Source organism: Sander lucioperca, chromosome 15 (genome assembly GCF_008315115.2).
Source record: "Sander lucioperca isolate FBNREF2018 chromosome 15, SLUC_FBN_1.2, whole genome shotgun sequence".
Lineage (NCBI taxonomy): Eukaryota > Metazoa > Chordata > Actinopteri > Perciformes > Percidae > Sander > Sander lucioperca.
The window spans coordinates 21984576-22002088 of NC_050187.1; the positions used below are offsets into that span (position 1 = coordinate 21984576).

At 40.3% G+C, this 17513-nt stretch overlaps 1 protein-coding gene across 15 annotated transcripts in view; it reads left to right on the forward strand.

Annotated features, from left to right (window-relative positions):
• The window catches only part of LOC116055092 (protocadherin-15-like), a 245948-nt gene that overhangs the window by 72727 nt on the left and 155708 nt on the right, over window positions 1-17513 (forward strand). For all 15 annotated transcript variants that reach the window (XM_035991961.1, XM_035991960.1, XM_035991958.1 and 12 more), the window contains one exon: window positions 3373-3491. In XM_035991961.1, the coding sequence (XP_035847854.1) occupies window positions 3401-3491 (91 nt within the window). In that variant the 5' untranslated portion in view covers window positions 3373-3400. The remainder of the gene's footprint in view (window positions 1-3372; window positions 3492-17513) is intronic.

The window sequence follows — 17513 nt, forward strand, 5'->3', positions numbered from 1 at the left end:
AAGAACTGCATCTTGACTGTCTATTTAATCCATAACTGGAATTGCTTCATTCACCTCTCCCCACCCTACCTTTAACACTGTCTGCTCTTTGTTGTCCGCCCCCTGCATCATAAGTTTAGTCACTTTCCCCCCTTCACCAAAGAGATATGATGGAATATATACTGTATAAACCTATAGGCATTAGGCAAGCATTTTTATTTGGCATAACCACTTGGAGGGAGTTGTGGTCAGATTGTGGTAATATGATATGCATTAAAGAGCCCCTATTATAGTATTTTTCAGCATCATATTTGTCCCCTTGGGTCGGGGTCTACTAGAATAGGTGTACATGCTTTGATGTCAAAAAACACTTATTTTTCATACTGCCCATTGCTGCAGCCTCTCGGTTTCAAACACTGTTTGAGCTCTTGGCCCCCCTTCCCGAAAAGCCCAGTCTGCTCTGATTGGTCAGCTGGCCCACTCTGTTGTGATTGTGTGATTGGCGAACCACTTAGAGTGTGTGTCGGCAATGTCACGCCCCTTACCATAACCGGAGTTCAGACCGAGCACATGAATTAATCCACCTTCACCTATGATGTTGCCAACAAAAGAATTGTCATTTCTAATGTTACAGAATGTTAGATAAAACCGTTCCAACAGCTGATAAGCAACCCAATGTAACCACAAAAGCACAAGCTAACGTTAGCAACTTATCCGAGGCCTAAGGTTACAGCTGAGCACTGAATCAAAGCAGCTTAGCCACAACCATCAACACTCGACAGTAATGTTACAGTATCTACGTTCTTTGTTTTAAACATAACAAATACACAACAAACAAAGCATACTTACAGGTTGTGATCCGGAGGAAGCTCCTGGTTGGCCAAACAATGTAGGAACTGTCCCGTCTTTCAGTGATAAACGCTTGCAAAACCCGTTCTTGACTGTGCCCAGTTCACAAAGATATCCTCGGTAAAATGCCAGAAAACACAAACAATTGTGGGGTTATATTGATCCGGAATAGTGCCATAAATACTTTTTAGCCACTTAGTCTTCTTCTTTTGGAAATCCAAACAATGATGTTACACTTCTCTGTATGTTCCAATTTTAGTATATGTGATAGCAAACTATCTATTCCGTACCAAAGCACACAATGCCTCCACTGCACATATTTGTTAACTTCAAGCCGCCCTCCTGCACCTCCTTTATTCTCTTCCTTTGAGGGAGGGTGTGCTGCTGGGTGGGCATTCTCAACTGTTTACGTCATTGATTGAGAAATTTGGCAGAGGAATGTGGCAAGCCGCTAGGCAGTTGAGCAAATGTGCTTTATGTAGGATAGAACGCTCTATTTGGAATAATTGTGTTTTTTGTACTTTAAACATCTATTACATTTTAAACATCTATTACAAAAAAGTATATAACACACAAAAAGATGGTCAAAACCCCAAAAAGCATCTTTAAGGTAGAGCAGAGTGGAATTGAACTGCACAGAGCTTCATGAAAGCTTCATGATGTGACTCATGGGCTGCTATGAGAGGAATGTGTTGGACATGGACTATAAGCCATTTTTCTTTCAGAAATCTCTTGAGATTCCCTGTCCATTAAGTTTGAAGGAACATCGTTGTTAGCCTATGTAAATGAGACACTGTGTTCCCATGTCAACCAAGAGGAGATTTGGGGGAAGCTGTGGAAAGAAATGACTTCCCTCTTCAGGGTGGCTGGCTGTACAGGTCTGAGTTATTTTGTGAAGGGGATCAAAGCAATCTTACTTGGCCCTTTTAAGAAAGATAGATGTACGAATGTGGGAAATCAAGATCTGCTTCAAAAGGGAACACCACCGGGAGCCGGAGAGATGAGGAGACAGTGAGAGAATAGAAACCAGTGTGAAATCGCTCTGTTGCACTGTTAGAGAAGGGAGCACAGCTGTCTTCTGCTGTCCACAGACTGTTCATGCAAGATGTCTGTTATTTAGGTGCATTTGGGTTCAGTGGCATATAATCTGTTTGGGTGTATTTCTGCATAGATTTCTAAGAAAACAAGTAAATAGATGTACAATGTGTGTGAAAGAGAAAGTTAGTGAAAAAGAGAGGAAATTCACTCTGACAAATCAAGAAGTGCTGATGGTATGAGTCCAGATATTTTGATTTAGTCAAACATGCTTTGATATTACAGTGGTGATGCTTGTGAGTCCCCTCCCGTCCCTTAAGCATATGCTATGAAAGCTGATTTCACAGCTTATCGCCTGCTCTGAGAATAAGCCTTGTGAGAAAGGTGTGATATCAAATAGTTCAGACAGACAGAAGCTAAAAACCCTCTCTATTCATCCAACTGACACCTTGCTTTTCTCTGGCTCAGAGTGGATGCTGTGTGCTGTGGATGTGTGTGTACGATGCACGACAAGGCTCACCATACAATCGCCACGCACTGCTTTGCCTGTGATTTCCACTAGAGCCTGAATAGGAGTATTTACTGTAAATAAAGTGTTTTGATTCATGCGCCATCATAACGCACAATGTCTGTGCTGCACTTTGCTCTGACTGATTCTTTGGTGGTGGCAGCTTGTGATTTCTTTGTATTTCTTCTTGCGTGTGTAAAATATATGGCCCCTGTAGACGTAGGACTTAGGTGCTTAAAAAAGTTTGTAGTGGTGTAGTTTGACAATGGAGGCTGGGCTCAGCTTGATTACAGTTGAAATGGATGTCATCAAAAGTAATTCAGGCTGGAGAAGAAAGTATCAAAACTTTAAGAGAAGCTTCTCAAGCATAATCCATTATTCTGATTATATCAAAACGTGTTTGTATTTAGTCACATTACACCATAATTAAGCACAGTGCTTTTGTTTTGGCCCTTATGCATGATCCAGTCACGCTTGCCAGTAGATGCCTGTGTTAGCTGAAGTGGGTAAAAAGACACATTGTTTGGGAAAGGGGTGATCATGCTCTTATTGGTGGCACACCAAACTCTCATGCATTGTCTGTTAGGGAAGGGGAAAATGGGTGCTCTGAATCCTCAAAGGAAAAGTCAGGTAAAAGTCCATGAGTCAATGTAGATTAAATAATGTCTGTGATTCTATCTAAATCTGCATGTATGATACATTAGTATTGCTGCATTTTAGAAAATCTAGTTTTTCTTACTCCTGTTCCTTTTTGGAGTAAGTAACTGCATACAATCTGATTGATTCAAATAATCCAGGATGGATGATGTTATTTACTGTAAGCAAAAATTTGATTGCGAGATGAATGTGTTCTTTGAAAATATTGACCTAATGATAATGCTGTATGTAGGTGTGTGTGTGTGTGTGTGTGTGTGTGTGTGTGTGTGTTGGTCACAGCTGTGCGTGCATGAGGGCTCGCTGAGACATTAATGAAAAATCCTCTTTCCCTTTTTTTTGTCCAGGTGGGCAGGCAATAAGGCTTGACAGAAGATGAGACGGGGGTGGTGGCTCGTCAGATGGCTGGGGACAGGAATGGCAATCCTCTCTTTGCTAACCCACAGCTGGGGCCAGGACACAGAAGGTATGAGTAGCCAGCACAGAGACCAACACCCTCAGGCCTCCCCTTTTTCAGTTAACTGTAGCTGCACTGCCAAGAGGAAGGTTGTAATGTGGAAAAGGCACAATTTCTTTTGACTGTCAGATGACCAGTATGGTGGAAAAGTCTTTGTAGAACAGCAGAACACTGTTGTTACTGATAAATGATGTGCAAAGCTGAGGTGTGGACCACTTGAACAATGTTACACACTCTAGTATCTTCTGGATCAGAAGTAAAACTCATTTTTAAATATTTGAAAATGATTCTGTAGCTCTAAAGGTCTTTACTTGCAAAATATGGTTTTCCATTTTGTATTCATTTTCCACAGCATATTTTATATTGTAGGTCTGTTAAGAATTTCCACATGTTAAAGATTGTAAGGTGTGAATGCTGTCTGAAAAGTCATACATGAACATTTACTATTTTATATGCTGTACTCCTGCCAACTACTTAGCTGTATCGATCTGTTACAACATTGCAAATAATGTTAGCGGCACGGTGGCTTACCGGCAATTTCCACTGGATGCGGAACGTCTGCGGAACGTCTCCGGAACATCGACGGAATCATTAGATTTCCATTAATGTCAATGTGTGTATTTCCACTGACTGCAGAACGTCTGCGTCCCTACTCCGTCCCAGTTCCGTCAGTCCGCAGCCCTCCGGAGCAGATACGCAGAGCTTCTATTTTTGACGGACAACGGAGAGCTCCGCAGCAATTCAGCACAATTCAGATTGTGCGGGACATGAAGTCGAGCACAGAAACAAAATAAAACACCCGGTTACTTTTCAAAATAAAATACACCGTGCTCACGGCAGGTCATATTTCCCTGCACTACACCTTGAAAACACAGCACAGCGTTGTTTCCCCTCTACTCCTCTGGATTGAAACAAACTGTTGTTGGTTTTGTGGTTCTGTTTATAGAAACTACATCCTGTTATATCGCGCGAACATACATGAATTCGCGAGATGTTGTAGTCGGCTGGCCGCAGCCGTTACGCAACAAATCCGGACCTGGTGGGTATTGACGGACGACGGAGCACGCAGCCGTTCCGCAGTGGAGCCGGTCCGCAGACGTTCCACATCCTGTGGAAATCCACGGTCAGTGGTTAGCACTACACAGCAAGTCCGGGCATGGCCTTTCTGTGTGGAGTTTGCATATTCTCCTTGTGTTTGCGTGGGTTTCCTCCAGGTGCTCCGGTTTCCTCTTACCATGAGGACATGCATGCTAGGTAACTAGAAAATTAGACGGATGGCTAACACTTGCACATTTACAGAAATGTTGATTATTGTGCATTGTCCTAATGATAAATAATAATTAGGGCTGTCAGCATTAACGTGTTAATCGCGATGCGATTAAGGGCCGAGCATAATGCGTTAATTTTTTTTAATCATATTAATCGCATGCCGCCATTTATTAATTTATTTTCACTTCACTCGGCTTTGCGTCGTGCCTAACAGGCTACTATTTTGCTGTACTTCCTCGTAACACATCCTACCGCTGCAGGAATAGCAACGCGGATTTCGGTGCCTCATTCTGGTGCCACTGATATGCCTGCACTTCTCTCTGATGCCTTGAAACAGACGTTACAGGCAACAGAAACATCGCTGCACATGACGCTAGTTACATTATTATTAAATCATTTAATTTTGACGATATGGCCTTAGCAATAAACAAGCCATTCTTTAATGTCGCCAACTGTTTAGTACCCTTCTTTTTTTAACTTTCTTAAAAAGTATGGGTTCAGGCACCGTTAAGGCACCGGTACCATTTTAAAAGTATCGCTTTAGCACCGGTATCCAAACAATACCCAACCCTAATATTGACTCTAGATTCAAATGTGTGACTAGATTAAATATATAATAAACAAATACAAATCTTAAAATCAAGTTCATAAAGTCATTTTCTTTGCATTCATTTGATTCCCAATCAAGATACACTGGTAAGAATTGCTTTCCATTATTAATATGTACTTAAAAACAGTTCTGAAATGCAAAATAATAGAATTTTAATCATGTGATAAAACATGCGATTAATCGCGATTAGCTATAGAAATTCAATGATTAATCGCGATTCAGAAAATGTAATCGTTTGACAGCCCTAATTATAATATATAATAAATAATAAATAATCCAATCTTGTGTTTATGGATGGTAAGGGTGATCATATGTGAAGTATGTGTATTCAGCAATAGAAAATATAGATTTTGTGTAGTTGTAGAACTTTCATGAGAGTGTAGGAAAAGTTTGATTTCATTGAAGTGGAGGAGGACCACAGAGACATAGCTCTCAGGGAGGCTTTTAACGTTGTGCATAATGCTTCAGTACAAAAGTGTGCTTTCACAGTATTCTTACTATCCTCCCTCTCAAATTTACATAATGTTTTTTGAAAGACATTATTTAAAGATATGGTGTAAATCCATCTCTCTTCCTACACAGTTTACTGGTCGTGCTAAAAGGATTCATCTTGTACTTTCACGTTTAAGTTCCCATATTTCTGAGGGAATTTTAGCATGTAGTCTCAACTCAATGACTTTGTAGCAGATGCCAGTTAAAAGTGAATTTCAGCTGAATAAGATTGGCAGGTCTTTAAAGATGGTACTGAGGGGAAGCTGCACATGCACAGAGGCATGCTTTAATTCCCCCCTGTGTGGCAATATTGCACATAATTCAGGTCAATTTTAAGATCCCAGCCCCATTTTCTTCTTTCTTTTCATCCCTTTCCTGCTTCCTACCCTTCCTTGACAAGCTCATTAATGTAAAAGCATTTTTAGATAAGAGTATAATCTCTGCTTACTGTCATTTGCATTAAAATGTTTAGAGGTGTGCTTCATGAGTTTGTGTAATATAATTTTAGTAGAGAAATTACTTGCTTTATGAATCCTTTGAAGGTGAACGAGTGCCTTGTGGTTTCCTTTTCGGATGAAGTCTGACTCCCAGGCTCTGACCGCATTAATAAATAAGTGTTGTAGTGTGGAGTGAGGAAGCCATTGACCCAAAACATAACAGCTGTGGAACTCAAGAACAACCCTGTGGAATATGGGTTTGTGGGTAATTTCTTTGACAACTTGTGAGGGCATTAGTATGCACAGGTATTATTCATTTTATTTATCAAAGCTTCATATCATGTTGCTTGACATACAGGACAAATGATTACAATACGTTTAATTTGTGACTTCTGGTTACGTTTTAATATTAGATCAGTTCTAAAAAAAACACAGAACATTGTACTTATACAACTGTCCATATTCTGTTATGCAGGTAAAGGAACAAGTTACCTTGTTACTTCTTCCTTAGTGTTTTAATCTATTTCTGTCTTATAAAAATTATGTTTATATACAATTAATTTGCTTTGCTAATTGTGTTTTAAGGGGAAATATAGTCTATATCCATGACGTTCCACTTCCGGGATTGCTCCGTTGCTGCTGGAAATTCTGCCGGATGTCCCTATTTTTGGCCAGATGTCCATTACCTTTCCGCTTTCTTTGTGATGGAATTTTAAACTCCGGTGGATTTATGAAGACTATGGTTAACTGCTCCTCAGATCTCTGCAGGGTAAATCCATACAGCTAGCTAGACTATCTGGCCAATCTGAGTTTTCTGTTGCACGACTAAAACAACTTTTGAACGTACACATGTTCCACCAAAACAAGTTCCTTCCCGAGGCTATTTTGCAGCGGCACCGTGGCTCCGCCTGGCGCTTAGCACCGCCCATGAGAATTGTGATTGGTTTAAAGAAATGCCAATAAACCAGAGCACGTTTTTCTCCCATCCTGGAATGCTGTGTGAACTCGCCAGACCGAGAGCCTAGGGGAAATATAACTGCTGCCTGGATTCTGTTTCATGGCAACGTTTTATATCGGTAGGAACATCTGCATTTACTGTATGTACCGCAAACTAGAGTTTAGATTCTCGGCCCAAGCCCGAGTCCGACCCGAGCCCGACACAACCTTATTTCCGCCACTATCCTCGGGCCGGGTAGGGCCCGGGCCGGACCCTTGATCAAGCATTTTTTTTATCCATTACCTATTTAGCCTAATTGGGTGGGGAGAAAGCTATGCCAAATCAGAACTATTATAAATATGTATATATAAGCTATATAAAAGTAACAAATGTGTACAAAATTTAGGCTGCAGTTACAAAATGCAGCACTTCATGCGCAGAGTCTCCTCCTCTCGCACGCATCACACCGGGCCTGCTGTGCTGTATTGTGTATCTTAAGTGCAACATGGAGCTTGAAGATGTAAAGAAAAAAAGAAAAACAGGAGAATTACCTTTGAGCAAGTGTGGAGGAAAGTCGGAGGTATGGAAGCAGTTTAAACAAGTCGTGGGCAGTGACAACAATATGTTGTTCATCGTTGTTTCTTTTTTTTTTACATTTCTTCATTCAGATCCATTTGCGATCCGTTCCATTCTGAATAAACAAACAGCGCAGTTTACAGGCTTCGTCCTTGTTGCATTATTCTAAACAGATTTCTACAGTTCAACAACTCTGAATTGTAGTTGAGAACGTCAGTTATAACGGCCCACGTATTAAAAAAGTGTCGGGTTTAAATCGGGCTCGGGCTCATAATTACAGTTAATGTGTCGGGCCGGTCTCGGACGCAACGTGCTCGGGCTCGGGTAGGTTCGGGCTTGATTTTTTGGGTCGATCTAAGCTCTACCGCAAACTAGTCATAGCGAGGAGGTCATTGTGGTTCAAAGTGCAGGATTGTGACACCAGGGACCGGGGGATTCCCATCTTGAGTCCCGTGTGTGGTTAGGTTTAGAAAATAAAAGCGCTTTGCTTAAGAGTAACCTGTCTCGTGATTCAAATCAGTCAGACTTTTTCACAATTAAACTGACACTACGATCTTTTCCTAACCTCAAACAAAAATGTCAAACATGCTTTTGTTGCCATGAGCAGACATTGTAGGGAAAACAAGTTAAATACATTGTCAGTGAAAGTGATGCTGCTGCATTTAGTGTTAACATTTTGCAGTATTGGTATATACGTTAATTTTCTCATTGTGTTTATATAAATGAATCTGCGCAGAATTACATTTCTTACAAAACGTGTTTATTAGTATTATATACGTAAATGTAAATTCTAGGAATCAGGGTTGGTAAATTAGTTTGGCTTTTTAACTTCAGGCTGTCTTCCAAATTGGAAAAAAACAAACTCATTATCATGTTACAACTGCTGTTCACAGCTTTCTTGTTTCCTTTTAGCTAAATATGCATGTCTAAATAATAAGGTTTTAAAATCAACTGTTCTTGTGATTTGTGATACTGGGCTATATAAATAAATATAATTGACTTTACTGTTACTTGATACAGCACATTGCTTTTCAAATAACGCCAAATTCACTATCTGCTCCACGGATTATCATTGATACATACCATCAAATGGTTTCTGTACCAATATGATCAAAAACTGTCCTGATATTGTCCTGTGACCGCATCATTAAGGGTGAGTTTTATTCTGCTGATTGTAAATGTGTCTGCAGCCTGTAATTTGACTGGTTGCAGGCGGAAAAAATTACAAAGGGGGGCAGCTAGAAATTAATGATAGTTATCCTGCATGCAAATGAGCTCTGATTGGATGAGAGTCGCCAGTGAATGACCCACAGTGTCATAGTTGTTATGATGGGAGCAAGGGATGAGACGGGGTTTATCAGAGTGTTTGGTGAGCGTGATGTGGACGCGGTCTCCCTTCGCCCGTCAGTGTCACCCTGGGATGAACTTTGTTTGAGCAGGGATTTCTACCTCCCTCAACACCCAATCCCTCATCTTCTCACTCATAAATCTCCCCCTCTCTGCCCACCTCAAGGCGCCCTTGGCTTTCGTCTCTGTCAACTGTCTATCAAAATAAAAATAGCAACCAGAATTTTGTTTTTGATGCCATTGAGCTGTGGAGTGATGCATACAGCAATTTCCCATTGACATCACATTGTCTCTCAAGTCCTTATTTAATTAGCATGGAGAAATCTCAGGCTTCAAATTAATGTGAATGTGAACACAATGTGAGAGAATAGGGCTGACCTTGACAATCATTAGGTTTTCTTCAACTAATCAATTAGTGGATTTGATTGAAAAAAACGTCAACTTGGTTAATGTTATTGTCCCTCGTCAGAGGAATGTATTCATGCAGGGATCACTTAACATATATCCTTTATTAAAGACAAAAGTGTGTTTATAAATACAACTGTGTCAGATTACTCACTAATAGCTCATTCAACATCAAAAAGACCATAAGAAAAACAACTATTTAGCTAAGAATGCCTGCATCTTTTAAGACAATAACTTCAACTAAAAGGGTGCAGCCATTAAGAAAATGCAAGAACTGTCCTCTTTCTGTTTGTCTGTCCCACGTTCCCTCAGTATTCCGTCCCTTAATTCCTTTTCTTAACACATTTGCTGCTTTCATTTTTTATTAATAATCCTCCCATCCATGTGCCATGCTTTCATGTTCTCCTCTTTACCTTGCATCATCTGATTGTGACTCCACTGTACTTTAGTCTCTCAACAGAGATTCATTTCTTACACTGTGCATGTAAACCCTGCAGTGTACGTCATGTCCATTGATCGTCGCACGAATGGAGACTAGCACTCCCCAGCAGTTCAACATATAGTAATAACAGAACAAACTTCAATCCAAAGCAGAGCGGACAGATGCACACTATCCATCCCTCCATCGCTAAATCCAGATGTAGGACAAATGCAAGCACACCCACACACAAACATGCTCGCTTGTATTGTGTGTTTGTGTGGTGAAGTGAGGATTAGTTAATATGCCCATGGACACTTCTGCCATGTGACATCAGCCTACCATCCTCTCTCCTACTATTTGCGTCACTCTGTCTGTCTCCCTCTCTTCCCATCTGCACATCCATTCTGACCCACAATTGTTGTCTATTTTTGGGATTGTCTGATTAGGGGCCAGATGTGCAAACTGTGTCTGGCTGCAGCAGACGCCTGTGGAGTGGGGGAGTGACAGGGGGAAGGGGTTTTAATCTGCCCACCAGTAAGCTGTAATCAGGCCCGGGTAGCACAAGAAGGGAGTGGGGGGGAGGCAGCACGGGGCCCAGTCTTACTGGGCCCTGTGGTCTGTACTGATAGGGCCAGTCTGGAGCTCAGTAAGTGCATATCTGTGGGCTGAACTGTTCACTGGGAGTGTGATTGCAACCTTTGCACTCCTGCCTGTGTGGTTAACCTCACAGAGACACACAGATGAGGGGGAAGTCTGAAAAAATGTCGGCGGGGGAGCTTCTGCAGAGGGATTACACATCAGTTAAGTAATCCCCTTCTCTCTTCAATTAACAGCCACTAATAAGTTACATGATGCTGCAGGAATTCATTTTCCACCTCTATCTCTGACATTCTTCGTCACTGTTACAGTGATGTTACACAAACTTTTTCTTTCTTCACTGCCTGTCTCCCATTTTTGTTTCCATTTCGTACCGACATATTCTACCCCGCTTGTGACGTTTAAAAAAAAGTACATACACACAAATTACAGCGAGAAGCCCTACAGAGACACTTCTAATGATTTGTTAGGAGAGAGGGAGATATTTGGAGAAAAAGTGATGGAGAGAGACAGGTATGATTGCGTTTATTGTGCCAAACATAGACACACTGCAAGAAGGACACAACACTGTTTTTCTGCACATTGATTAAGCTGTTTTTACCTCTCAAGTAAGGGAGTGACTCACAGATCCACAGGTTTGTTTTGCGTTGATTTGAGTTTGAATTCTTGGAATGTTAGCTGCTGTAGTCTTTATTGGTTTGTAAGTGTGTCAGAGCTGTTGTCTTCGGGATGTACAGTGGCATGAGATCAAAGCTGCAACAATCCTTTTACCATAAACAAAAAAAAAAAAATATATTGTTAGATTCAGATACTTGGCTTCCGTTGCTTTGCACATTTTGGAAATGCATTTTGCTGTTTAAGTGTGTAAGTAGAAAGGTTTTTTTCACAATAAAGGTTTCACAATACAAATAACCTGGGTATTCAGCTAGTCAGCATTCACAATCATAGTGTTTTCAGGTGCAAATAATTAGTCCACCCCATACACTAATGTTACAGTGAACTAGGGATGTAACGGTATGAAAATTTAACCTCACGGTTATAGTGACCAAAATTATCACGGTTTTCGGTATTATCGCGGTATTTTAAAAGTGTGTTCAATATGTTTAGAAAGCACTGATAGGCCTACACAAGCTGAAATAGTTTCAAAAAGTGTAACAGTGTTTATTATATTACAAAAATATAGGCTATAGGCTTGTAAAAACTATTGAAAACTGGCTACTTAACCACTGGCCCGCTGTAGGGTCTCCGGTAAGAACTTGAACCAGAGATGTCTGACTTTGAGATCCAGGAAGATTTATTTACAACTCGAACATGAAGTTAACTATGAAGTTGTACATATTGAAATATGAATACACTTAAGCTTTAACGTTTACACAGAAAACGAGGCAGTAAAACCCATGACAGTTTAGCAACTTGCGTTCTGGGCTACACACATCACTTCAACAAGTCAGAAAACGGGAAAGGAATGATAAAGAAAAAAGTCAGTTTACAGCTGAGCTGCTGCGTTCTGTCCCCTTCTCCTGTCTGAGCACAGTGCGCCTGAGCGGCAACTTCAGGAGACTCGGCTGAAGCTTGGAAGGATTAAACGCAGGGTTTCCACACTGTGGTAATCCACCGTGATACTAATTATATTTTAAATGAAAACGGTAATTGTTATCGTCAACATTTTTACCGTGGTTTACCGTTAGACCGGTAATCGTTACATCCCTACAGTGAACATAATGATGAAAAAGTACATATCAGAAAATAACTGACTCATATGTCTAATAAGGTATTGGGTACCCAAGGCAGTATGCAACTAAAATGTCAGAAGTAACTCTAAAAAGACTAATTTTATCAATGGCGTGTCATATTTGTTTACTACTTTACTGTGCTTGGGTGAGATTATAGATTTAATTAGTGTGATTACTGCAAGCTAATTTTGACAGCTAGAAACTTCCAATCCAAGCTTTTTCCAATATTGCCTGCAGTCTAAGTTTTGATATCTATTATATTTAAATAAATATAATTTTTTTTTTCATAAATAGGATTTTTGAATGGTGGTCTATTAATATCAATATCTCAAATACTATACATGCTAAAGAAGTTAAATTTGATACACAGGTGCCCCATGGTGCATGTTACTTTCTCTTGAGAAATTGTTTGTCATGCAATTATTAGTAAAACTTGTAATTTCAAAGTGCCTATAGCTTTAAAGTTTCTCTATTTGGTGTTTTATAATAGCCCTGACATATTACTTACATGTAAGGTAAACATACAATAAAAGGGGTGGAGACAATAAGAGAAACACCTCTACATTATAATGAAATCAAATAGAATAACTTTGTGAGGCTTATCATTTTTATTTTTTGTTGTAGGGTTTCGTAAGAACGTGTTTATAGATACCCATATCTAATAAACATGTATTACAGAAACATCATGAAGTTTTAAGCAAAACCAAAATCTACAATATGAACGATACAAACATCCCTTGTATAAACATTTAAAGATTTTGAGACGTGACAAAGAAATGACCAGTGGTGTATACTAGAAACAAGAAGGGGCCGTTACTGATGTGAACTGTAATGCACAGCTTTGACAGCCAATCCCTGTGGACCATTGGCCCCAACTATATAACACAGAGTGCTCATCTGTTTTGACCTGCTGTCAGCCCATGAGCAGCCATTACCTGGCAATGTGTGTTACTGGACAACTGCCCTTTGTCAGTCTCATTGTCCTTTGCCAGGCCCTACTGGACTTAACCCAGAATGCCCTTCTGCCCCACTGGACATGGATCCATGCAAAATAAACTATCAATCCAACTGGGAAATTAAAACAGTCTCCCTGTTTGCTCCGTCTCCAATGATCCCTGTCCTGGGCTGCCTGCCACCACAGGGATTAGTGATACCTCTAACCTCCAACCTTGACGTTTTTTAAGTATATGCTTGTCAAACCAGAGGTCAACATTCCTCCCTCAGGTGGACCATTGGTGAAAAAATATATCATCCAGATTTTCCTGTCCTTGCTGGAGGAGCTTTCCGTAGGCTCTGTTCGACATTTTCTTATCATCACATAAGGCCTGATATTTATATGAAAGGGCAGACTTGTTTATGGTTGCATATGGACATATAGTATGAGACGTTTTATGATGAGAGGACCCTCGTGTTGAGTTGGCCATTTGCCATCCATCTAAAGGATGACAAATTAGCTCTGAGTTTCCTCTTCGGTGCTTTTGCCCTTTCTCAGGATTCTTTCTGTCTCTCTCTTTTTTCACTCCCTCTCCTTCTTTTACAATTTTCAAACAGTGGCTGCCCACATCTCAAGAGGGCCAGTGTTTCGCTGCAGTTTGTAAATGTAAAATGATATGCTCTTCCTAGTTATCTAAATAAGATGCCTCTGATCTTTTTGTAGGATGGTTGTAAAGGTGTGCCAGATTGATTGGGACAGTGTAGGCTCCTGTACCATACTGCTTGTTAGGTTAGTTGTCCTTTAAAGTCTGTTTTTTTAGATCTCCACTCCCAGGGAGCAGCAGTTTGATTTATTGGTTGCTAAAAAGGTGCTTTTGCAGATGAAGCCACATGAAAGCACAGGCTATTGAACAGAGTGTCAGGTAAAAATTCCCTTTGAAACTAAATGTCAGTAAGCACTGCCTTGTTGCGTTAGTAATATAGAGGTCGATAAGCTGTCAAGACTTGAATTTCTTAGGAGGTCTCATTTAAAAAGTATGATTAAAGAACTATGTACAGAAAAAAAACTAACGTACGTTCGTGGTGCATATCAAAGCTTTAATAATCTCCAATGTAGTACATAGCCACCCTTCGCATTCCCCAAAACACCTTCTAGTTAACTATGAAATTATCCCTACCACTGCCCCAAAATTAATCTCAACACTGTTTCACAATTTGATTCATTGAGTCATTATCACTATTTCTTTGAAATATATTATTATATTATATTATGAGTTAATCTAGACTAAGTATGTTTTGAAGTCCCAAGGTGTTAAAGAGTTGCTGTCTGTTAAAAAGCAAAAATCTTAAAGGGGTGATAGAATGGTTATATAGGGTATTTTACACTGTTCCTTAAGGTCTCCTAATAGGGTATGTAACATTGGTTGGGCTGAAAATGGCCCAGGTGCTATATTATGGGGTCTAATGCATCCCTGTGGAATGGCTCTATTTGGAACGAGTGCTTTTCTTCCAAATATGGTATGCTCAAGAACATACATATACAGTGGAGAACAGACAGCAGGTCTCATATTTCAGACACTGCAATGTTATACATTGTTCGTCTGCTATTTTGTTACCAAATTCACTTCTGAGACTTTTTTATGCGAGAAATCAACTATATAAAGGTCAAATATGGGCCGTTTTATGAAAATTGATGGCTAATTGCAAATTTGGTAAGACGTGTCGGACTTCAGGAGCTCCACACAGTCTGACGAGACAGCGGCAACCCGCTGCGCTCCATACCCAGGGCAAAGTCACCGTTTCTGGGTTACTGGACTACCGGGGCTTGGGGCTCCGCGGAGCTGGCCGGCTGCCGACAGCGGCTGCCTTTCGTCACGGCATTTATATCACAGCTACCCTAAGGTCTTACAAAGCTAACACTTTTGTCCGATTTTCATTTAATGCATTTTTGTGAATTTGAGGGGTCTCGTTAGGAGGAGCTGCTAGTGTCCCATTCAATCCTATGGGAAAAGACCGCCGCTACACTTTTGGCATAACTATAGTATATTTTTAGTTTGAATTTCGTCACGGCATTTATATCACAGCTACCCCAAGGTCTTACAAAGCTAACACTTTTGTCCAATTTAAATTTAATGCATTTTTGTGAATTTGAGGGGTGTCGTTAGGAGGAGGGTAGCTAGCTCTCATTGATAGAGCTCGTATAGAGGGCGTTTATTTCCCTGATCGTTTGTTTAAATAACTCAACACACATATCCATTATAAGATTAAATGGAACCTGTGGTAAGAGATTGTGGGCGTAACAAGCTCGCTGACCGCGCTCTCACTCACACACACCGGCCATTTAGCAGGAAGAGGGGAGGGAGAGCAGCGAGCTGCAGGCCCTGGAGCTCCATCAGGAATTTGGTAGTCCAGTAACCCAGAAACGGTGACTTTGCATACCTATGCAAAGTCACCGATGGCTACTGTGTCATCAGTTGCCATCAATTTTCGTAAAATGGCCCATATTTGACCTCTACATAGTTGATTTCTCGCATAAAAAAGTCTCAGAAGTGAATTTAGTGATGAAATAGCAGACGAACAATGTATACAATTTCTAAGATCTGCGCGACCTAGATTCACAAGACAAACTGGTCCCAGATCAGTCAGTGGCCTATGTAAATTTCGGGGCGTTACAAAGATAGAAGGTAGAGCCAAATAAGGTAGGAGTTGAGGAGTTGACGTCAACTTTTAACTTTGTTGAGATTCGCCCGTTTTCAGCAGCAGTTTCAAATTGTGAGATTTGCATAGGAAAGAGGTGTCAATGGGACTTTGAGGTTCTCTGTATGTCCTTTTTACCCACCGAACTGTCGTAATTCAACTATAACAAGGTAAACTCGGTTTTGCATTCTATCACCCCTTTAAACAAGCTTTTTTTTTGTTAATATTGTCTGATAAATTCTGCTCAGCTTTTTTTTAAATGTCATGGTTTTACGAGGCAAAATGTTGATTTGTTCTATCACAAGCATTCTACAAATTGATTGAAGCTTGCTTGCACCCATTTTTTCCACCTGATTCCTCTGGGACACGATCACTAATCATTTTGTAATTGAAGTTTTACGGCTTCAAGTCATCATTGTTAGGTTGATTAGTGAGAAGATCTCTTTCGGTGAGAGCTAATTACCCCGAGACCAAAATTAGAAGATCTTGATTGTTTTTGGTTAAGGCCCTATTTACCTATTAGTGATTGAATTATGGTTGTTGCATTTGTTATTATTCCCCTCTTTTTAAATCTCGGACACCACTCCACCCCTACCCAATACTTTCATTTGGAACAAAGGTTCCATCAGGTTGTTAAAATAAATGTTTCCTGATATGTATTGAACAAAAGCCCATTATGTATCAGCTGAGGACTGGGAGAGAGTCACTACTGTCCGAAAAGCTAGAGAATATATACAGAAGTAATATACAGAATTACAAAATGTATTAATGAAGCTGCTTTCTTTGTTTAGGATAAGCACAGGACCGCAGTTCGCCGACAAACCAAAGTTAGTCTGCAATGCTCCTGCTGTGTGAGATAAAAACAAGTTGAATCAAATTATTGGCTTTGAAGTGATTTTCCCTTGGTAATACAACATATATAGTATGAAGATAAAACAGTGTGCAATCTACTTACAGTACAGTATCTGTCTGGGTCCATTTGGGCTTGGGGTGGCTGTGGATCAGAGGTAGAGTGGGTCAGCCCTCAACCACAAGATTGGTGGTTCGATCCTCAACTCCTCTGGCCACATGTCAAAGTGAGTCCTTGAGCAAGACACTGAACCCTAAGTTGCTCCCTGGATGTTGTATGTGGCTGTCCACTGCTCCTAATGCTTAGTATGGGTTAAATGCAGAGATTGAATTTCACCACATTGTAAGATTGTATGTGACAACTAAAGTGTCTAATAATAAAGTTGTTTTTTTACTCCTCAACTAAATTATTTGGCCTGTTAATGTGCTGAACACCTGATGTAATCTCACAGGTGTTTAAATATCATTGAAATTGAAATTGGAGAGTTTGTAGGCGAGGCAGCCAGTTAAACCCAGCTCAGTCTGCACCTTAGGCATTTCCCCTCCAGTCAATGGTACCTTCTGCTTGGCTAACAAATGTCATGTTACGCAAGAGCCTGACCTTGTTTAGTAGGGTCAATCTAAACTAATTAACATATTAACTCTGTCGGCCACTGTTGGTAACAATGCTAGCAGTGTTTAGCAACCAAGCAAGTTGCATTTTATTACACTGCTGACATACATGTACA